Source organism: Schistocerca americana, chromosome 2 (assembly GCF_021461395.2).
Source record: "Schistocerca americana isolate TAMUIC-IGC-003095 chromosome 2, iqSchAmer2.1, whole genome shotgun sequence".
In the NCBI taxonomy this organism is placed as follows: Eukaryota; Metazoa; Arthropoda; class Insecta; order Orthoptera; family Acrididae; genus Schistocerca; species Schistocerca americana.
The window spans coordinates 557,649,547-557,671,021 of record NC_060120.1 but is presented as its reverse complement, the minus strand read 5'-3'; the positions used below and the strand labels follow the sequence as shown (position 1 = coordinate 557,671,021).

Genomic DNA, 21,475 nt, shown 5'->3' with positions numbered 1-21,475 from the left:
CTTTGAAATTCCTTAGATCGTCAGTATCGGGCTCATCCCTCTTCTGTTACCTCCTGGAGTCAGCTTTTGCCTTTTGCTACGGCAGCTTAACTTCACATTACCTGCAGCTTTTCCCATGGGTGAGAACCCTTCACCACCTTGGCTTCGTGAAGCAGCCCATGTTAACCTTGGCCTTCATTCGCTTCCTAAGGACACTACTCCAGCCTTGGTCTATCACCTTCATCGCATGGAACTTAGCAATAGTACCTATGTATACACTGATGGCTCTTGGACTGACCGTGAGGTCGAGTGTGCCTTTGTTATTGGCACTCGTGTCTTTCAGTATCAGCTTCCGGTACTCTTCTCAGTGCTTACAGCTGAGCTTTTCGCCTTGTATCACACCAGAGAGTACATCCAGCGACACAGCCTTCCCAATTGTGTCCTCTGCTCTGACTCACTCAGTGCCCTCCAAAGTCTCTGTGTGCTGTACACTGCTCATCCCTTAGTGCAGCAGGTCCAGGAAAACTGTCACTTGCTCACTCTTGGTGGAGCCAATGTCGTGTTTCTGTGGGTCCCTGGACATGTTGGTCTGCCAGGAAACGAGGCTGCTGGCGCTGCTGCCAAGGCTGCAGTCCTTGTACCTCAGCCTGCGACTACCTCTATTCCCACCGATGATCTCTGCGTTGCCATCTGTCAGGAGGTGGCGTCCTTTTATCGCCCTTGGTCCTCCTTTCATGGGAATAAACATTGGCTTATTAAGTCTCTCCCGGCGCCTTGGACAACCTCTCAGCCCTCCCACCAGGAGGAGATTATTTTAACTCGGCTGCGTACTGGACACTGTCTTTTTAGCCATCGTCATTTGCTCAGTGGCGCTGCTCCACCATGTTGTACGAATTGCGCCCAAAATTTAACTGTCTGCCATTTCCTGCTGGAATGCCTTCTTTTTTTCCAATTTACATTCCAGCTGGGGTTTGCAATCTGATTTATCAGCCGTTTTAGCGAATGACGTGCGAGCTGTCGACCGCATTTTCCTTTTTATCCACAGAAGCAGTATGGCAAAGGCCATTTAATTTTTAGTTTTGGACCTCAATCTTTGTGTGGTGTTTTTTAGCCCTTTTTCCATGTGCCTTTTTTAGCTGTGTCCTATTCTGTCCATTGGGACTGACATAGTCGTTTCCCTCACCTCTGTGTTTGTTCTATAGTTTCGGCTTGGGCATGTATGACCCCTGTTGTTTTTTGCACCACAAAACAAAACAAAACAAAACCACTTTGATTAAATCACTTAAATAGAGGTTTGTTTCATCATAATTTTCAGATTGGTTCATATTATTTATAAAAGTTTTGCGGCTACTGACAAGGTAACCTCCCAATCGCACCCCCCTCAGATTTAGTTGTAAGTTGGCACAGTGGATAGGCCTTGAAAAACTGAACACAGATCAATCGAGAAAACAGGAAGAAGTTGTGTGGAACTATGAAAAAAAATAAGCAAAATATACAAACTGAGTAGTCCATGCGCAAGATAAGCCACATCAAGGACAATGTGAGCTCAAGAGTGCCGTGGTCCCGTGGTTAGCATGAGCAGCTGCGGAACGAGAGGTCCTTGGTTCAAATCTTCCCTCGAGTGAAAAGTTTAATTTTTTATTTTCAGACAATTATTATCTGTCTGTCCGATGCGAGGCAACTGCTCCATAGTATGGGGACGCCACACCTAAACAAACATCGAAACACACTACGTCAGTCGACTACAGCGCACGGAAGAGAGAGTATTCCTGCTAACGAGGCTCCCTGGCTGGCAGTTGACTGTTTGCTACTTTGGACGAGAGTGCATTAAATACGTGAGATGTATTCCGTGGGCAATATGAATCCAGAAAATATAGCTCATACGATTTTGCAGTGCGGTCGCAAAACACACACTAAACTTATTACAGTGAACAGAGATGTCAGTGAATGAACAGACAGATCATAACTTAGCGAAAATAAAGGAAGTACACTTTTCACTCGAGGTAAGACTTGAACCAAGGACCTCTTGTTCCACAGCTGCTCACGCTAACCACGGGACCACAGCACTCCTGAGCTCAAGCGGTCGTTGATGTGGCTTATTTTGCGCGTGGACTACTCAGTTTGTATATTTTGCGTATTTTTTTTCATAGTTCCACACAACTTCTTCCTGTTTTATCGATTGATCTGTGTTCAGTTTTTCAAGGCCTATCCACTGTGCCAACTTATAACTAAATCTGAGGGGGGTGCGATGGGGAGGTTCCCTTGTGAGATACATTACACCCTTTATTTCAGGAAGAAGGCTGCTGCAATATAATGAAAATTGACCCCCAAGGAATTGGAGGAAGAATGATCAGATGGGAGCATTACTGAGGTGAAGGAACATTTTGAAGAAACTAAATGCAGCACTTAAAAAAAAAAAGAAAAAAGAATGTAATGTCGCATTGGAATGAAATCCACTCACAGACATTGTGCAGTAACCTCAGAGTTGGAGAATGATCAACAATGAAATGTTTCTTGGACAGCAACACAAATTGCAGAACAAGAATAATTTAGTGTTGTATCTTGGAAGTTCTAGCTTGCAGTTCCATTGGATTGTCAATAGGTGATGCCCTTGTTAAATGTGAAGTGGGCCAGGAGGAGGTCACATCCAAGGACCTCTGTCTTTCATTGCTTAGTTCTTCATCAGTCTCTAGCAGTAGGTTATGGTGGAGACTGAATCCCTGTACCATGTGGAGGGTCTTACAGGGTGTGACGGTAATAGGTACACCACTACCTAGTTTACAAGAGAGTAACAGTTGGAGACGAACAGAATTTGCATGTTAATGAAGATGGAACCACTTCATAATTTACTAAGGGAAAAAAGTCTGAAAATATGTTTGCAATATTCCCTGCAGAGAACATACATTTAGTAGAGAGATAGGACCCACCATTGGCTTGGGTGAACTGGTAACTAAGAAGAGTAACTATCTGCAAATCAGGATGAGATTTTCACTCTGCAACGGAGTGTACGCTGATATGAAACTTCCTGGCAGATTAAAACTGTGTGCTGGACCGAGACTTGAACCCGGGACCTTTGCCTTTCGCGGGCAAGTGCTCTACCAACTGAGCTACCCAAGCACGACTCACGCCCCGTCCGCACAGCTTTACTTCTGAGACTGGGCGTGAGTCATGCTTGGGTAGCTCAGTTGGTAGAGCACTTGCCCGCGAAAGGCAAAGGTCTCAAGTTTGAGTCTCGGTCCGGCACACAGTTTTAATCTGCCAGGAAGTTTCATATCCACAAATCACTTTGTTTTGTTTTCCTTCCATGGCTTAGCCAAGGAGAGAAAGTTTTGGTGACTCGTAAAGATCGTTCTAAATTTTGATTCATATGAAGAGTGTGCCAAAACCTCGTGGCCATTGGTTGATAAAATTGGTCATTTTATGACATGAAATATCTGCCATGATGCTGCATGCTTCAATCAAGGGTACTCTCCGCAGGTGTCACCCAGCCAGAGAAAAAGCCACCTGGTCTGATGGACAGTGTTCCCAAATGGATAGGTACCTACTCCATAGCATATGCGGGGAGGCGACAGCCCGGGTATCAATAATATGAATCCCTGAGTGGTCAGGAGGCTGTCACCGTGTGGGTATCTGATGACTTCTCCAAAAGGACCAGCTATAATGCTGGATATTAGGTGACCTTCCCCACATGTCCCACACACTGTAAAGTTTTGAATATGGAGGTCAAACTCATATGTGAGGATGAAACATAATTTGACTGAAATAGTGGGTGGCTATAATTAAACTATAACTACTTGAGTCATTGTAGATGGAAAACTATTTACCATATTGGTGCCCAACTATATAGGAATGATGTTCAGATTTTGGGCTGCAGGAACTGCATTGTTAATAATGTTAGTGTCATGACTTGCTGTTAGCTACTGGTACTGTGACGTGGGTTTGAAACACAACTACCAGTGTGCAGTACAGTTCCAGTCAGTCACCATGGGTCTGGACAAAGTGAGTAAAGCTGTTGTATTAAAACAATAATAATACTGTTGCTTTTCTTTGCGATTATTGACGCATTAACAGAGAATGGGGAGGTCCTGTTTACACACTGGGGTTGAAGAACATGATTTGAAAGTTCAAATGGAACTGGGAATTTTGGCATTTCTTTTGGGAGAAGAAGAGGAGAGACAGCAAATTGCACCAAAAATTATTGAAGTTATTGCTGCTGTGGCTGAGAATGCTGGATGCAGAGTGCAGTCTTCCAGCAGTGCACAAGCTTTGTTATGACAGCTGAACATCCCTTGGTCCACTATTGTTTCGAGCAACAGTAGAGCAATTTCTAGTGCGGTTCCAAGCTCTCATGGATGCAGATAGTCATCACATTGAGTGATGATGGTAACGTGGAATATAAACGTGCTACACAGTTGACATATGTTACCAACTCGTGTGGAAATTAAAATGTTTGTTTTAGTTGTTTATTCATTACTTCTCTTTTGCATGTCCTTACCAATGTTTCCATACAGTTTCATTGTCCTCCCTATCACTCACTTGTCATACCTGTAATTGGTGTAAAAATAAAGGGAACAAAGTGGATGAAGCCAGAATTGATATCCTACAAATGAGCTTGGTTGTCAGCTGGAATCTGTCCTAGAGGAAAAAGTCGGAAAAAAGATATAATCAAGGAGTAAATTTGCAGCACAAGAAAGGAAGAAATACTGCAATGGCTTGGGTCCCCATGTGCACCACACTCTACTCACAAAAGAATAGCAAGGCTCTTAAGGGAATGACAAGAGGAAACAGCTTGCAAGATGAAGTCCCATGACTCCAGTGAATTATCACGACAAGCCTCCTTGGCTACTGGGTTGCAGTCTCTTTTACTCAAGATCTGAAGTGCCCCAGAATATAACAGAATGATATCTCGTGAACTTAGTTCTATGCAAAATGTCTGAACAAGAATCTGCTGGATACATTATCTGGATGCTGTACAAGGCACTCTAGGGAGCAGATGAGGAAGGTCTTTGTATGGGCACATCTCATCCATGAGAGCCATCAAGATCGTATATAACATGTCAAAGATGCTGACATTTGTTGGCAGGCAAAACAATGGAACAGGAAACTAGATAACCTTCATTGGATGCATGTGTATGGATCACTCTATAACACTGGTTTAAAATCTGCCATATTCATCTTGCATGCAAGTAATTTACATTTCGTCCTTCGTCTCTCTATCAGTCAAGGTGACTGCTCCAAAATTGTGGGAGACTCTTGATACGTGCTATAATTGCAGTTGTCTGTTACAAAGTGTTGTGCCCAGATCCCAAATGGTTTTTTTTTGTTTGTTTACAGTGCAGAAATAATCTGTCTGTTAGAGGGTGAGCAATTTCAGTGGTCTCAGGAAACTTTTTGACTGACTTAGATTTAGAAGCGTGTTATAGGTCAGGAATTGCTGTCTGATATTTAGTGCTTCCTTACTAACTTTGGCACAGTTATCTAAGCTGCTGTTGCCATTTGGATGGCTGCATGGTGTATTGTGTCCAATATCCTTAAATATGATATTCAGGATGAACCATAAATGGTACACCCATCATCTATAGAAATTGGAAAGATAACAATATTCTGAAAAGGATAGTGCTACTCACCATGTAGAAGGGGTGTTGAGTTGTAGACTACTAAACATTTGAACTTTCAGCCAAAGGTTGTCTTCAGAAATAGGAAGTGCAACTGACACACATTAGGCCACAGTGGCCATCTGTGTGAGAGTTGTGCTTGTGTGAATGTGTGTGTGCTTTTTATTTCCCACAAAGGCCTTTTGGCTGAAAGCGTAAACATTTAGTACTCTGTGTGTCTGCGACTCAAAGCCTGCTCTGTGTGGTGAGTAGCAATCCACAATATTTTGTTATTTCCTCCAGGACTCTCAGCCTGCAAGATCTGGGCAGTCACAAAGAGTGGTATTATTGGTAGTTGAGAGCACAAATGATAGGCTCGTTATGGGCCCCGTTACGGTCATGGCTACCAAGGATAAGAAGAAAGCCAATGTGCACTCCGTATGCATACTGGGTGGAACTATTCCAGATGTGGAATGGGTCCTTCCAAATGCCATGAAGAGCACAGAGTTTAGCTGACTGCAGGTGGCGTCTCACGCCATTACCAATGATGTGTCACTTTATATCGGAAGAGATTCTCTCTGGTTTCGAGTGGCTAACAGAAGTAGTAAAGGCTGCTAGTCTTGCTTGGGAGATGATAGCAGAACTGACCATTTGCAGCATAGTCAACAGGACTAGTTGTGGACCTCTGTTACAGAGCCAAGTGTATGGTCTGAATCAGCACTCGTACTAAAATAGTTATCGGCACTGAAAGCTGGCTAAAGCCAGAGATAAGCCAAAATTTTTGCGAATAACCTAACAGTGTTCCAAAGGGACAGGCTGAACACTGTTGGTGGTGGCATGTTTGTTGCCATTAGTAATAGTTTAGCTTGTCACAAAATTTAAGTAGATAGTTCCTGTGAGATAGTAAGGACAGAGGTCATTCTTGACAACCGGAATAAAATAATAATTGGATCCTTTTACCAACATCCGAATACTGATGACACAATTGCTGAACAGTTCAAAGAAAACAGGAGTTTGATTTTAAACATGTACCCGTCTCACACAATTACAGTTGGTGGTGACTTTAATTTACCCTTGATATGTTGGCAAAAATATATGTTTAATTCCAGAGGTATGTATAAAACATTATCTGAAATTGTGCGAAACGCATTCTCTGAAAATTATTTTGAGCAGTTAGTTCATGAGCCCACATGAATAGTAAAAAATTGTGAAAACACACTTGACCTCTTAGCAACAAATAATCCTGAGCTAATAACGAGCATCAAAACAGATACAGGGATTAGTGACCACAGGGTTGTTGTAGCCAGATTGAATATCGTAAGTGCCAAATCCTCCAAAAATAAACAAAAAATACACCTATTCAAAAAGTAAGATAAAAATTAACTTGATGCCTTCCTGAGAGACAATCTCCACTTCTTCCAAATTAGTAATATAAGTGTAGACCAGATATTCTTGAAATCAAAGAAATACTATTGGCAGAATTTGAGAGATTTATACCAAATAAATTAACAGACAACTGAGCTGGTCCTCCTTGGTGCCCAAAACGGGTCAGAATACTGTTGCAGAAACAATGAAAGAAACATGCCAAATTCAAATGGATGCAAAATCTCCAAAATTCACAGTCAATACAAGATGCTTATAGTCTCCAAACCTAGCAGAAAATCCAAAGATATTCTGGTAGTATGTGAAGTATGCTAGCAACACGACACAATCAGTGCTTTCTCTGCACGACTGCAATGGAAAGACAGTGCTACCAAAGCAGTGTTGCTAAACACAGTATTCCAAAATTCCTTCACCAAAGACGACGAAATAAATATTCCAGGATTCAAATCGAGAACAGCTGCCAACATGAGTAACATAGTAGATATCAGAGTTGTGAAGCAACTTAAATCACTTAAAAAGCAAGTCTTCTGCTCCAGATTATATGAAAGTTATTTTCCTTTCAGAGTATGCTGATACAATAGCTCCGTATTTAACAATCATATACAACTGTTCACTCAACAAAAGATACGTACCCAAAGACTGGAAAGTTGCATAGGTCACACAAGCATTCAAGAAAGGCGCTAGGAGTAATCTACTAAATTATAGGTCAATATAATTAATGTCAATATGCAGCAGGATTTTTTAATTATATTGTGTTCAAACACTATGAATTATCTCAAAGAAAATGGTCTATTGACACACAGTCAACAAGGAATTACGTAACATCGTTCTTGTGAAACCCAACTAGCTCGTTACCCACATTAGTGTTTAGTGCTATTGATGCGGGATCTCAGATTGATTCCATATTTCTGAATTTCCAGAAGGCTTATGACACTGTACCACACACAGTTTGTAGTGAAACTGCGTGCTTATGGAATATCGTCTGTTATGTTACTGGATTTGTTAATTCCTGTCAGGGATGTCACAGTTTGTAGTAATAGGCAGAGTCCTCAACTAAACCGGAAGTGATTTCTGGCATTCCCAAAGGTAATGGTATAAGCCCTTTGCTGTTCCTTATCTATATAAATGATTTGGGAGACAATCTGAGCAGCCATCTTAGGTTGTCTGCAGATGATGCTGTCATTTATCAACTATTTAAGTAATCAGAAGATCAAAACAAATTGCAAAATGATTTAGAAAAGATGTTTATATGGTGCAAAAATTGGCAATTGACTCTAAATAACAAAAAGTGTGAAGTCATGCACATGAGTGCTAAAAGGAGTCCGTTAAACTTAGATTACACGATAAAACAATCAAGTCTAAAGGCTGTAAATTCAACTAAATACGTAGGAATTACAATTATGAACAATTTAAATTGGAAGGAACACACAGAAAATGTTGTGGGAAAGGCTAACGAAAGATTGTGTTTTATTGGGAGGGCACTTAGAAAATGTAATAAATCTAATGAGGAGACTGCCGACACTACACTTGTCTATTCTCTTTTAGACTACTGCTGCATGGTTTGAGATCCTTACCAGATAGGATTGACGGGGTACATTGAGAAGGTTCAAAGACTGGCAGCAGATTTTGTATTAGTGAAAAATAGGGGAATGTCATGGACAACATTAAAACAAAGGCATTTCTCGTTGCATTGGAATCTTCTCACGAAATTTCAATCACCAACTTTCTCCTCCAAATGCAAAAATATTTTGTTGATGCTGACCTATATAGGAAGAAACGATCACCGTAATAAAATAAGGGAAATCAGAGCTCGTACAGAAAGACACAGGTGTTCATTTTTTCTGTGTGCTGTATGAGATTGGAATAATAGACAACTAGTGTGAAGGTGGTTCGACAAACCGTCTGCCAGACACTTAAATGTGGTTTGCAGAGTATTGATGTAGGTGTAGACTTTCCATAGTATCAAATTGGACAAATGCTTCATAAAATTTTTGTACATAGGACTTGGGTGTACCCAGGCCTTCCACTGAGATGCTTTAAAATGCCTAAAACTTTTAAGTGCTTTCACTTCACACTTCCTGAAGTGTGGAAGCCAAGTGAACAACTGATCAAATGGCACTAAAAACCAAACTGACTGATTAAGATTGAGAATGGTGCTATTAAAATTACAATGGACATGATTGAGATGTATACACCCCATTTTACCTGTTGAAAATTTAAAGTCTGTGTTTTGTGCTCAATCCTCCAGTCTGTGAAGTGTGAACTGTAACTGAGTTGTGGATGGAAGACTAGTACAAAAACAGTAAATCATCATAAGCATAGTAATCTGCTGTGTGTCATCTGTGCTGTCTTCATAGAAAATCTTTGTGTAGAACCAGGTTTGCCAGGTTATCTAGAATAATACTTCCTGAACCCTCAATTAAATGGGTTTCTTTCTCTCGATATCAACACTAGATGTTAGTCTACAATCTGCTCAAGAGTGTTTCCTACACAATTGCATGTAGAGGTACTATTCGTCCCTGGTTTCAGGAGAGGTATCATAAGAGATCACCTCCATGAATCTGGCTAGACCCTGTGACCATTTGTAGTTAAAGATTAAAGGAATTTCTTCTGATCCTTTATATAGCTAACACATTACATGTTATAGCGTGTGCCACTAAGCCAGTATCCTTAGTACCTGAGAATGTTTTTCCCAATTCTCTCACTGAAAAGGGTTGTCTGAAGTCCAGCTGTACCCTTCCTGCAGCTTCTTTCTGGTGTAGAAATGTGGGATCTGTGTAAGTTTTGTTGCAGGAGGAATTGGCCATTAAGCATGCTATGTCAACTGCAGAAGTCAAAATAATCATATTATTCATTACGGCAAAGGTGAGTGTCAGTGGGGGCATTAGAGACACTCTCAATTGATTATTATACTCTTGTGGCTTATGTTGAATGAATGATGGATTTCAGTAAGCTCTTGGTACAGTGCTTTTCTACTGTTTGACATGGTTTTCTCCTGTAATCCAAAAGGGTGCTAGATTTTGAACCTTCAGTGCCACTCACCAGTCGCTGATGGTAGTGCATCATTTATTGTTCCTTCAAGGAACAGAGCACCCCTCAAAGTGTTCAGAGATATTTGGTCTGGGTGTCTCATGTGCACAGTGGACCACAGTTTTAAAATTAACCATAAAGTTGTAGGCATTTTCTTTCCATTCAAACCTAGCTAACTGAATGTGTAGAACCCATTTAGTGGGTTTCTTTTGAGCTCTTTCCTGCTGGTGAAGAGTACAAAAGACCGAAGTGGTTGCTTTAATATGGATCTGTATCCACTTCCGATGCTGTAAAATCCGTGAGGTCAGTGGACAGATGGTAGGTCAATGGCCGATGACAAACCTGTGGCTGAGCTACAGTACATCAGTTGGCCTCTGTTCAGATGAGAGATCTCTTCTGGTACAATTAGCCTCTTGAGAGCTCTATCCCTGGGACAGGTAGTGCTGGAATTGTAATGTGTATGGTGCGCATAATTAGGTGCGAGTCTCTTTACCAAGTGGGTCATGAGGTGGAGAAAACACTTTGCGTACTGTGATTTGCAATGATACATGAATGAAAACAGCTGCTGCCTGCAAGCTGGTGATGAGAGGTGAGGCTGGCCTGGCCTGTGTTACTAACAAATACCATCACTCCACCTGCAGTCCTGTCACTGTGACAATCATCTTTCTTTTGGAGAGAGTACATTGTAACACAAGGGTATCAGGAGTTTCCATGTGTGTCTTCTGAAGACACGTGCACAGTGGTTTTTACTGCACTAATAGTTTGAGCTTCTCCTTATGAGTTCTGAAATCATTCATGTCCTTCCAGAATCCATTCACATTCCACTGAATTATGGGGAGCCATTGATTATTGAGTGTTTACATTTTCCCCCTTTCCCACAACCTGCACTGTTATGAAGCAGCAATAGGGGTAAAAAAGTCATTGAACTATTTGATTCTTCCATGAGGACGTCAGTGGCCACAACATTACCTCCATTAGAAAGTGACAATTCTGGACAATCCAATGGGTTTAATACTCTTTCCTGTGAACTTTTCTCTTTAGCTGTGGGTAGTGTAGTTTGTATGGACATGGATACTGACTGTTTAGCTTTTTGGTACTGAATATTTTTGTTTACAAGATTAGTTGACTTCAGAGCACTGTAAGGTTTATAGTAAGCTTTCCCTTTGCAGGTACAGCTGCATGTACATATATTTGTGTCACTCTAGTGAGTGAATTGACACGTTGCTTTTGGTAACATGTTTTTGAAGGACTGTTGCAGAGAAGATGAAAATGCTTGAGGTTACAGCACCTCGAAAATTCTCTTCAGTTTATTCATAATCACTAAAATCTCTGTTCTACATGGGATGATCACCTGAGTAATTTCAACACTTTGGTGAAGATCTACACAATTCATTTGCTTCATGTGCCTTTGATCCAGTGATCACTGCTTGTGATGTTTATTTACTTCCAGGCTGGGCACTTACTTTCCTGAGGCTGTGACCACCTTCACCTTCATACAACAACTCACCCCCCCCCCCCCCCTTTTCCTCTTTTTTCTCCTTCTTGGAAATTTAAGTGTGCACCAGCTCCTGTGGCAAAGTACCAATTTGGATGGTAAAGACTTATTGATTGACTAGTTCCTTACCAATCTTGATCTGTCCCTTCTCAGTGACTGTACTGCTGCCCACTTCTGTGCTGCCCATGGCACTATTTTGGCTATCTACTTTAAGATCTATTCACCCCAGCTACCATGTCGGGCTCTTCTAAGAGCCAGCTGACAATTTTATACCTCCACTTCCTTTCAGCTTGCATTGGTAAGGTTGGTGGAAACCTCTCAGCCACAATCACCTTGGCCACTGGAACTATTGTCCTGTTTTCTACAGGCACACTTCACTGCACTGCAGGTGGGTTGCACTTCTGAGGGGAAACAAGAGTTTGAAGAAGAAATGCAGAAGCAGATGGGAAGGAAGAATATGATAGTAATGGGGGATTTAAACACACACGTTGAAAGAGAAAGACAAGGATGTGAAAGTGTGCTTAGACCAGAGGGTTGGGGCTGCCAAATGAGGAAGGTGAAAGACTATTGGAGTTCTGTCAAAGGAATGTCTTGCTGGTTGGGAACTTTGGTTCAGGAAAAGTGAGAGCCACAAAATTACCTGGTACAGTCAAGACTTAAAGAGAAAGTCGATAGTTGACTACTTCCTTTATGATAGTGAGATGTATTGGAACATCATTGACATTAAGGTATTACCTTCAGAGGCCTTGGATAGTGACCACTGTTTGCTGGTAATGAACCTGAGAGGGACTAAGGATAATAAAGGCACAGAAAACCAGGAAAGACGTATAAGGTTATGGAAGTTGGATTACAGGAAGAAAGCAGGCTAGAGTACCTACAAGTAGTAAAGGAATGCATTCCAAAGGATGAACCAAAAATGGTAGAAGAGGAATGGGGTAGATTCAAGGGAACATTAGTAAGGGTGGCAGAAGCAGTATGTGGGAGGACAAGCAACAGAAAGAGATGGAAAGAAACACCCTGGTGGAATGATAAAACAAAGGATATAGTACAAAAGAATAATACAGCCTTTAGGGTACAGTTCCAGAAGAGAGCAGTAGGGACAAGGGAAGAGTATCAGACAAGAAAGAAAGAAGCAAAAAGTGCTGGCGGAGGAAAGAAGAAAGTGGATGGAACAGTGGACCAGAATGATGGAGGAGGATTGTGGAGGTTAAAAAAGGTGTTATATGGAATGATTAAATGTAAGAGGAAGAACGGTATGACAGATTATGCTCGAATGGTGAACACAAGTGGACAAGATGTAGAGAATAAGGAGGAACTCAAGAATATGGGGAAGGAGGATTTTGAAGAACTCCTGAAACCTGAATGGGGACCTGGATGAGGAGGAACAAGCTGAGGAGTAAAAAAAAGTAGGCACAGCAAATAGAAAATGACCTTACATTGGGAGAAGTGGAAGAGGCATTGGAAAAGATGAAGGGAGGGAAGTCACCAGATCTGGATGAGCTAAGTGTAGAGATGGTGAGAGCAGCAGGAGAGGTTCGGATACAATGGCTGTATCAAGTAATGACAATTCTGTGGAGACAGAAGATGATCCCAGAAGGCTGGAAGAAGGGAATAATTGTCCCAGTCTTTAAGAAGGGAAATAGAAAACAGTGCAAGAATTATTGGGGGATAACATTGATGAGTCATTGTGCAAAGATTTTTGAGAATTATGGAAGCACGAATTTGGACAAAATTAGAAGGAAGAATGAGAGAAGAGCAACATTGCTTCAGAACAGGAAGGTCTACGGTGAATCTAATTTTTGCTGTAAGACAACTGCAGGAACAGCACTATGAATGTGGAATAGATCTACTAATGGCCTTCCTGGACATGGAAAAAGCATAGGATAGTGTACGTAGAAGCAAAGTTTGGAAAGCCCTGGAGAACAGAGGAGCAGCTAGACATTATTTGGAGGATAAGGAAAATTTACCATTGAAGTATGAGCTGTGTGAAAGTGGGAGGAGAGATATCAGCTTGGATTGAACAGAAGAATGGCTTGAGGCAGGGAAGTACACTTTCACCATTACTCGTCATTGGAGTGATGGATGAAATAATGACTACAGTAGCACAAGTAATTGGTGAAAGGAAGATGAAAGCTATGGTGTTTGCAGATGAGCTGATGATTTGGGGGAATAAGGAGGAAGTAGCACAAGAGCAGTTGGATGTATGGGAATAAACAGTGCAAGAATATGGGATGAAATTTAGTATAAGTAAGAGTGAGATGATTATAACAAGAAGAAAGGAGGAGAGAGGAACAACTGGAATATCAGTTGGAGAGGAACGATTGAGGGGAGTGGAGAGTTTCAAGTACCTAGGAAGCCTGATACAGGAAGATGGAAAAAACGGCAGAGAAATAAACGAGCGGGGGAGAAAAGCAGAAGCATTTTGGAAGAGTGTCAGAAGCCTGATATGGAGCAAGTATGTACCCCAAATCAGTAAAAAGGTTATATACCGGTCATATGTCTCAATCCTGACATATGCATCAGAAACTTGGGTTATGAAAGGAAGAGAGGAAAGCAAAGTACAAGCTAGTGAGATGAAATTCCTGAGAAACAGTATTGGAGTGACAGAGATAGACAGGTTAAGAAATGAGAGGATCAGAGAGTTAATGGAGGTGGAACCATTACAGGAGGAGATAGATAAATAAAGGCTGAGAATGGAGGAGAAGAGGATACCCAGAAGGATACACAAGATGAAACTGGAAGAAGAGAGACCAAGAGGAAGGCCGAGAGACAGATGGCTGAAAGGAGTAGAGGAATGCATCCAGAAGAAAGGAGAAGACTGGACCAAGGTAAAGATGGAGAGATGGTGGCAAGACAGAAGACGATGGAGAGGCCTATGTTCCATACATACCCTGCCAGAGGCTGGAAACTGTCGATGATGATGATGATGATGATGATGATGATGATGATGATGATGATGATGATGATGATTTAACTACCAGCCAGTGCCATGATGGACCAAAGACATTGCAACAGCTATTCAGAATTTTCAAAGGTCCCTGCAATATCTCAAGAGATATCCTTCACAAACCACCCTCATAACTTGTCAGTGGCTTTGCTCCAAGGCTGGCTAATGAAATGCAGTAAGAAGGAAAGCTTAAAACATACACATCTTCATCCAGGTGTCTGCCAGGTTCTGTAGTGTTCTGGGCTGCCAAGAATCGACTGTCCCAGGTCTGTCCCTTCATGGTGGTATTTGTACTGATGCTGATCTTTGCTGAACATCTTGCGGCCCACTTTGTGACAACATTGGCACCTCTTCCTATCTGATCATCTTTCGAATGCATGAAAGGCAAGTTGAAGACGTCTTCCCATTCTTCACACCTCCCCCAGCAACTCCAGATTATATAATGAACATTTCACTGATTGGTAAATGCTTCAGGCTCTTGACTGATCACACAGTACTGCCCAAGGCTCAGATTTGATTCAGTATCTGACAATTACTCAGAGATTTCATCTACTCAGGGTCTTCAACTCTATGTGGCTAGAGGGTGTTCACACTCCTTAGACCAGTCTAAAACCCCACATCCATTCACAGTTACTGACCAGTTAGCCTCAACATTTTGCTCTGCAACCTGCTGTAAAAGATGGTAGGCCGACTATTATGTTAGGTTCTCAAATATGACATCTTTTGTCTCCCCCCCCCCCCCCCCCCCCCAATTGCTGTTGTTTCTGGGAGGGATGATCTAAATTGACTATCTGGTTAGGTCGGAATAAGCGATCCAACAGGCATTTTTCTAAATGCAACACTTCATTGCAGTATTTTTGACCTACATAAGGCATACAACACTGCTTGGTGCCACCACATTTTACTTACTCTATGACTGGGGCTTTCAAGGTAACCTAACAGTTTTACAAGTTTTTGCCCCCATTGGTTGCTTCCCATTAGAATTGGTACATTCATCATATCCCCATGGGTCCAAGAGAACAACATACTGTGGGACTCTTGTGTTGCATGTTACTCTCGTCCTCATCGGCATCAATGGGTTAGTGGCCTCAGTCAGATCACTGCTCATCCCCACACTGTGTGTCAAGGCTTTTCACTTTTTGTATAGACACCAGTCTATAGTCTGGACTGAATACCATCCACAGGGCCTCTGCTTCTACCCCTTCCCCTTGCTTCCAATTCTCCTCTGCGAAAACATGTCTATGCATTTCTGTTGCTGTACCACAATCCATTTTGACCAGATCCCTATCTGGCTACCCAGCACTTTGACATTGTTGCACAGGCCAGATTTTTGGGCCATCTCTTTGATAGAAAGCTGACAATGTTGACACATTTTTGTCTACTAAAGACTGTCACAGTGTGAAAGCTCAACGTTCTGTTTATTGCCCACACCTTTTGGGATGTTGATCCTGCTTCTCTCCCCCATATTTACTGAGCTCTGGTCTCATCCCGATTGGACTGTGGTTGCAAAGATTGTGGCCTGCAGCTGTGTACAGCTTTGACAGTGTTGGGCCCAGTCCATCATTGTTGAGTAAGATTGGGCACTGTTGCCTTCTGGGCAAGTTCCATAGACAGTCCCCTTGTTGGAGTGAGGATCTTTTCTCTTCGGTTGCAACAGTACCAACTGTTGCTTACTTATGCAATTGCCTTCAGACAGTTTCCTAATCATTCAACTTACCAAGTTCTTTTTGCATGCAGGTGCACTGTCTCCTGATGCCTGCTATCAGGAGGGATTGCCATTTTTTCCAGTTGGAATGTGCCTCAAGGTCCTCTGCTAGAACCTCAGCGTCACCCTAGGGGGTGGGGGGTTGGATGCAGGTAGTGTGTGTGTGTGTGTGTGTGTGTGTGTGTGTGTGTGTGTGTGTGTGTGTGTGTCAACAGATGAGCCATGGAAGACACCTTGTCTGCTCTGAGTTATGTACTGGCCTGTCCCAATTCTTTTTCTACTTAAATTCTTCCTCAGGTCTAGCTTTGATACTGCTTTCAGTGTTTCGTTTTTACTACTCCTGCGGACTTTCATAATTCAAATTTCTGGTGAATGTCACTAACTCCAACTGAACTACCTTTTGACGGAGGGATTTATGACCTCACTGTTTAGTCCTTTAACCACCAACCAACCCTGCTGCCTCATGTAGAGCCTCCTGGTGAGAGAAAGATTAAAGGTCTGATCACAGACATGTTCCCTGTCTTCAGTGACAATTGTATGAGTGTAGCATAAGTTTTAAAATTTTGTGAAGACTCAGAATTTCTCGCTAAGATGTTAGGGAGCAGATTAATGTTTGAATGGCTAACTACTCATTTTTTGTGTTAGATGTTAACAAGCTATATTTATTTCTAGAAAAGATTTAGTGTCTTTCGTCCAGATAACCTTAATTTCACAAAACATTATTTTAAGACATAACTTAATTTTATGTAACTATGTGCTCATGTGCTTGAACGGTAGTCAGTCATGCATTTATTTGTTCTTTGTTTTAATAAACTTTTACTTTAAGTTACAGCTTTAATTAACAAAATTTAACTTTTCAAGCATTTCTTTCCTATATAAAAAAGTAGTAAGAGTATGAGAGATCCATCGTTTACTTTGGTAATGTCTTTAAAGTTTTGCAACCCCCTTGTACAAAAAAATTACTCTTTTTGGTGTCACTCTCATGAATTTTTATTATATCCATCCTATGTCTTTTCAGTGCCTTTCTTATTCTGTCTTTCAAATGAACAACCTGATGGTGCAAAACTATTAGTTCCATAGGCACTAACTTTTGCATTTGAGTCTTTAATAACTTTTCATTTTCCGAAATTTGAGATGTTTGTGCCAAGTTACAGTCAGCAGGCTAAGAAATATCAAACAGCTAAGGTATTATAGCAATCTGGTAAAAGTTAAAAATATATATCCTCTTTAAAGAATGATTTGTGTTACGTAGTCTTGTACACAGTGTAGTATGTCCTCTTCTCCCTCCCGTCCTTTTTTCCCCACATTTCGCTGGGTGAATCAAGATAATCTTCCTCAATGTATTTAATAATTTGAGATAAGATTGCCAGATGCTGAAGTAATTAGGGACTCTCTTAAAATGAAAAGTTGTTACTTTTTAAAATTACATTCATTATGGTTGTATATAAGATAATTTGATAGTCTGCACGAGTTGTTTCTCTGTTTGTCTGACATTAGAATTATAGTGCATTAAAATTAATATTTTGTCGTTTTTCAGTTGACGATGGTGCCATTTTAGACATTGTGTTGGACAACTTCAATTATCCGCCGCCTCAAGGTTTTGAAAAAATTATGTTGGAGCAGTCCTTACTTTAGAGCACTTCTGGTGCCAGTGGTGGTCTTCAGAAGTGGCCATGAAGCACTGATACCTTTATTCATTATTTTTACACAGCAAATAAGACTTCATTGAGTTTAGAGAACTTTAATAAAGTGGAGAACATGATTCAAGCTTAAGTTTTTCACAGATACGAGAATCTCTTGAAATGCCCACTGCATTACCAAACAATATCAACAATTTAAAGAATGGGAACTAGCTAAAGCTGTTAGAATGTGTGGAATGTGTGTCTGTGGGACAGGGGGTGGGGAGATATACTTAACGTAATACATCTTCCGTGAAGTTAAATAGAATCAGCTTAAACAAGCATTGTGATTAAAGATATAAGAGGAAAATTTATGTTAATGGAAACGTAAGGTTTCAGATAACCAGGTCTATGAACTTCTAAATATATAACATCATTCCATGTATATGAAACAAATAGGCTGATCATTGTAAGTAAGGAGTTAAAAGAACTGAAACAAAAGAACAAGAGAAAATAACAGGATGGTCAAAAAACCAAAATAATTTGTGAATAGAAAGTAGAGGAAAACAGCCAGTGAAGCAGTTTTTAAACAAAATAGTGTTCTGTAGGTAAGTGCAGTGAGTCACCATGATACAGACAATATGTTGCTGTACATTGTAGCCTTAAGAGTGCAATGAACAAATACGACGTCCCCATAACTAAGGAATGAAGACTGAGCCTACTGTTTCTGGATGTGATGAGCAGTCAGTATTAACTAGAGAAACAGTTTTACAGGAAAGACACAATTTATTTTCCCCCTAAAATCCTGCAGCCTTTTGAGCGGTGTTCTGTTAGTTTCATTTTTCACCTTTCCCTCCAGTCCCTCCGTCACTCGTGCCATTCCAAATAGGTTCCTCAGCTAACAATTCGCACTGCTGTGTACTATAAAACAGTGTTAGCGTTTAATTCAGTTCTCACGTTGTTTATTATCTACATTGATATTATACACTTTTCTCTCTAACATAACATCTTTTCGTATCATCCCTGTTGTGAAATATTATTCTTTCACTTTTATGGTAACAAATTTCCAAAGTAATTTATGTATCTATTTTTAATTACCTTAATTTTACTTTCATTTAATTTTTTTTCCATCTATGACCATGTTGGTGAATATCACTGCTTTTCATAATGTGTGTTGTTTTGGCTGGTTGTGAATGTGTGTGTTTCTTCGAGCTCTACTGCAGTGACAAACCCCTCTCCTATGTTTCACTCATTTCCTCTTTACACAAAGATAGAGCTCTTCAAGGTTTACTCTCTTTTTAAAAATTTTTCTATGTGTATACATTCTATTAATGTTGTTTGTTTTCAACACAGCATTTCTAAACCAAATCTTTCATCCTCTCTTACCACATGAATTATTCCATTATAGTATTTTTCTACATATTATTCCGTGTGTATTCTTGGGTTTGCACACTATGACAGAGCTTCTTCATTCCAGTAGACTAGCTGTCTCTTATCTACAGATTAGTAGCCAGGCAAAAGTGAATCTCTGCTTCTTAGTAAATGTATTATTTAAACAGTAACTTAATTTGTATTTGTCAATGTGCAGCCATGGACTAGCTTTATCAGTCCAATTATTTATGGTCTATTAATTTCATTTTTATTTAAAAACAATGTACATTGTTTGTAACTTAGTTATGACAATTTATATAATCAGCTGTGTTATCTTTGTGTTTGTTATTTTTATTACCTTACAGCAATATTGATCCTTATTTTTATACAAATAATGTATTTAAAATCAAAATGACAAAGTCAATCTACTTCTTGATGTGTACTGTACAAATTAGGAGACAGTATTAATTAATAATTATTATTTTCTGCTGAAATAGTACTCGTTTTATTTTGATTTATCTAACAGTTGGTACCTCTCCCTTATTTCCTTGTGTGGAGCAGTAGAAAAAAAACTGAAATACTTTTGTACAACAATAAACAACCTCGAGTATGAAAAAGACAGAAAAATTTCAAAAGTCTCAAAAAAATTGTCGCCTTAAGCACAAAGCACACACTGGCATAGCAGCACAACATAGGACCACACTTACAAACGTGTAAACACAGCACCAGCTGTTCGTGGCACAGTAGGTCTGTTTAGTGCTAACACAATATGACTACGACTGACTGACTATTAAGCACATACAGTGCTGGTGTGGCAGAAGACAACCAGATGGCCCACTAAACTAGCCAATAGGTACTTACATGAATACAAAACTACGCAAAACAAATAATGAAAATGTGTACATGCAAAACATAAGAAGTCATGCAAATGACATAAAGCCAAATATGGGTTAAGGTGCCCACATACGAGCAAAATAAAAAGTTAGAGATGGTAGCATGATACTTAGCAAGTAAAGTATGTCATGAAGGTCCAGTTATGCACAATAAATTGGATAAAACGTACAGCGCGCACATTAAATAACCAACAAATACATACATCAAGCACCAGTTTCAGGAAGAAGGTGCTGTCCATAGCCGCTGAAAATAAAGAAATATACATTGATCATCCAGAACATTATAACACCCCCCCCCCCCCCCCCCCCAAATTTACGGGAACTAGGTTAGCTGTGTGCGCAAATGTGGTGCCATCTCCATCCAATGACCAGCAAGGCCACTGCTTCCCTGCCACATTGCGTTGCTGCTGTTATCCATGCCAAAGGTCGATGTACTGGCTGTTACGTAGGTGGTTATAATGTTCTGGCTGATCAGTGTAAAAATGTAAAAAAGAAAATATCACATATGATAAAATAAATCCTCTAAAAGAACTAGAACTATCCTCCCCCAACTTCTATCATACCAAAAGGGCAATGTTAAAATATCCTCTTGTGAGATGATCTAAACCAGAAATCACCATTGCACCAACAGGGTAAAAAATTGGTAACATGGAATCATAATAAACTTGATGTTTACTAATTAGTTGATCATTGAGCGATTTGCCCTTATCAACATCAGCACAATTACTTTCATAATGTTTTTATTTTATTTATTAGAAAGAAAGGGTGCTGATGTGCATAATCCATTCTCTGTGGATCATTTGCTACTCACAGGCCACCAACCAAAGGGACTTGATAAAGTTACTATCTTCCACAAACAAAAGAAAGCTTATAGCTTTGATTTTCTTCGTGAACTGGAAATTTTTAAGTATTTGTCTGTTAATGATGCTCTCATTCTCAATTAACAACTAAAATTGCAAAATTTGTTTATAGGTTTTAAACTGTTATTTGCAACTACTTGACATTTTTTGCCTCAAGTCTCTATACACTGATCTGAAACATTGTTTACTCCCTTTTCATTTTAAGCACTTTAATGCTATCTGCACTAGACAAATGGTGTGTAAAATTGCTGTTTCATTTTACAGCATTACCTGTGCATCTATACTTTTGTTACTAAGCTTGGTGTCCTGTTACAGCTATTTTCATTTATAATATAACAGTTTTCTTAATTTGAACCCTTTGTGCAATTCATGCCCCACAGGGGGTGCACACTGTGCTTTCTCCACATAGCGGTGAAGTCAGTTGACAATCTTTTCAGTCTGATGTCAGTCCGAGTGGCTTGCTATACACAAGGTTTTAACACTGGCATTAAAAGGTAACTTTTAATTATCTGCCTCGAGTGGTTGAACACACATTTTTATTACGTCTCCATCCAATGTGATTCTTTGTATCTAATACTGTTTTGCTTTTAATTCTACTA

General features: G+C 40.2%; 1 protein-coding gene across 1 annotated transcript in view; it reads left to right on the top strand.

Moving 5' to 3' along the window:
* Positions 1-19,617, top strand: part of LOC124593730 (SPRY domain-containing protein 7-like) — a 78,088-nt gene extending 58,471 nt beyond the window's left edge. The window contains exon 6 of the mRNA XM_047132058.1: positions 17,671-19,617. Coding sequence (XP_046988014.1) covers positions 17,671-17,768 — 98 coding nt within the window. The 3' untranslated portion in view covers positions 17,769-19,617. The remainder of the gene's footprint in view (positions 1-17,670) is intronic.
* Positions 19,618-21,475: the final 1,858 nt, after the last annotated feature.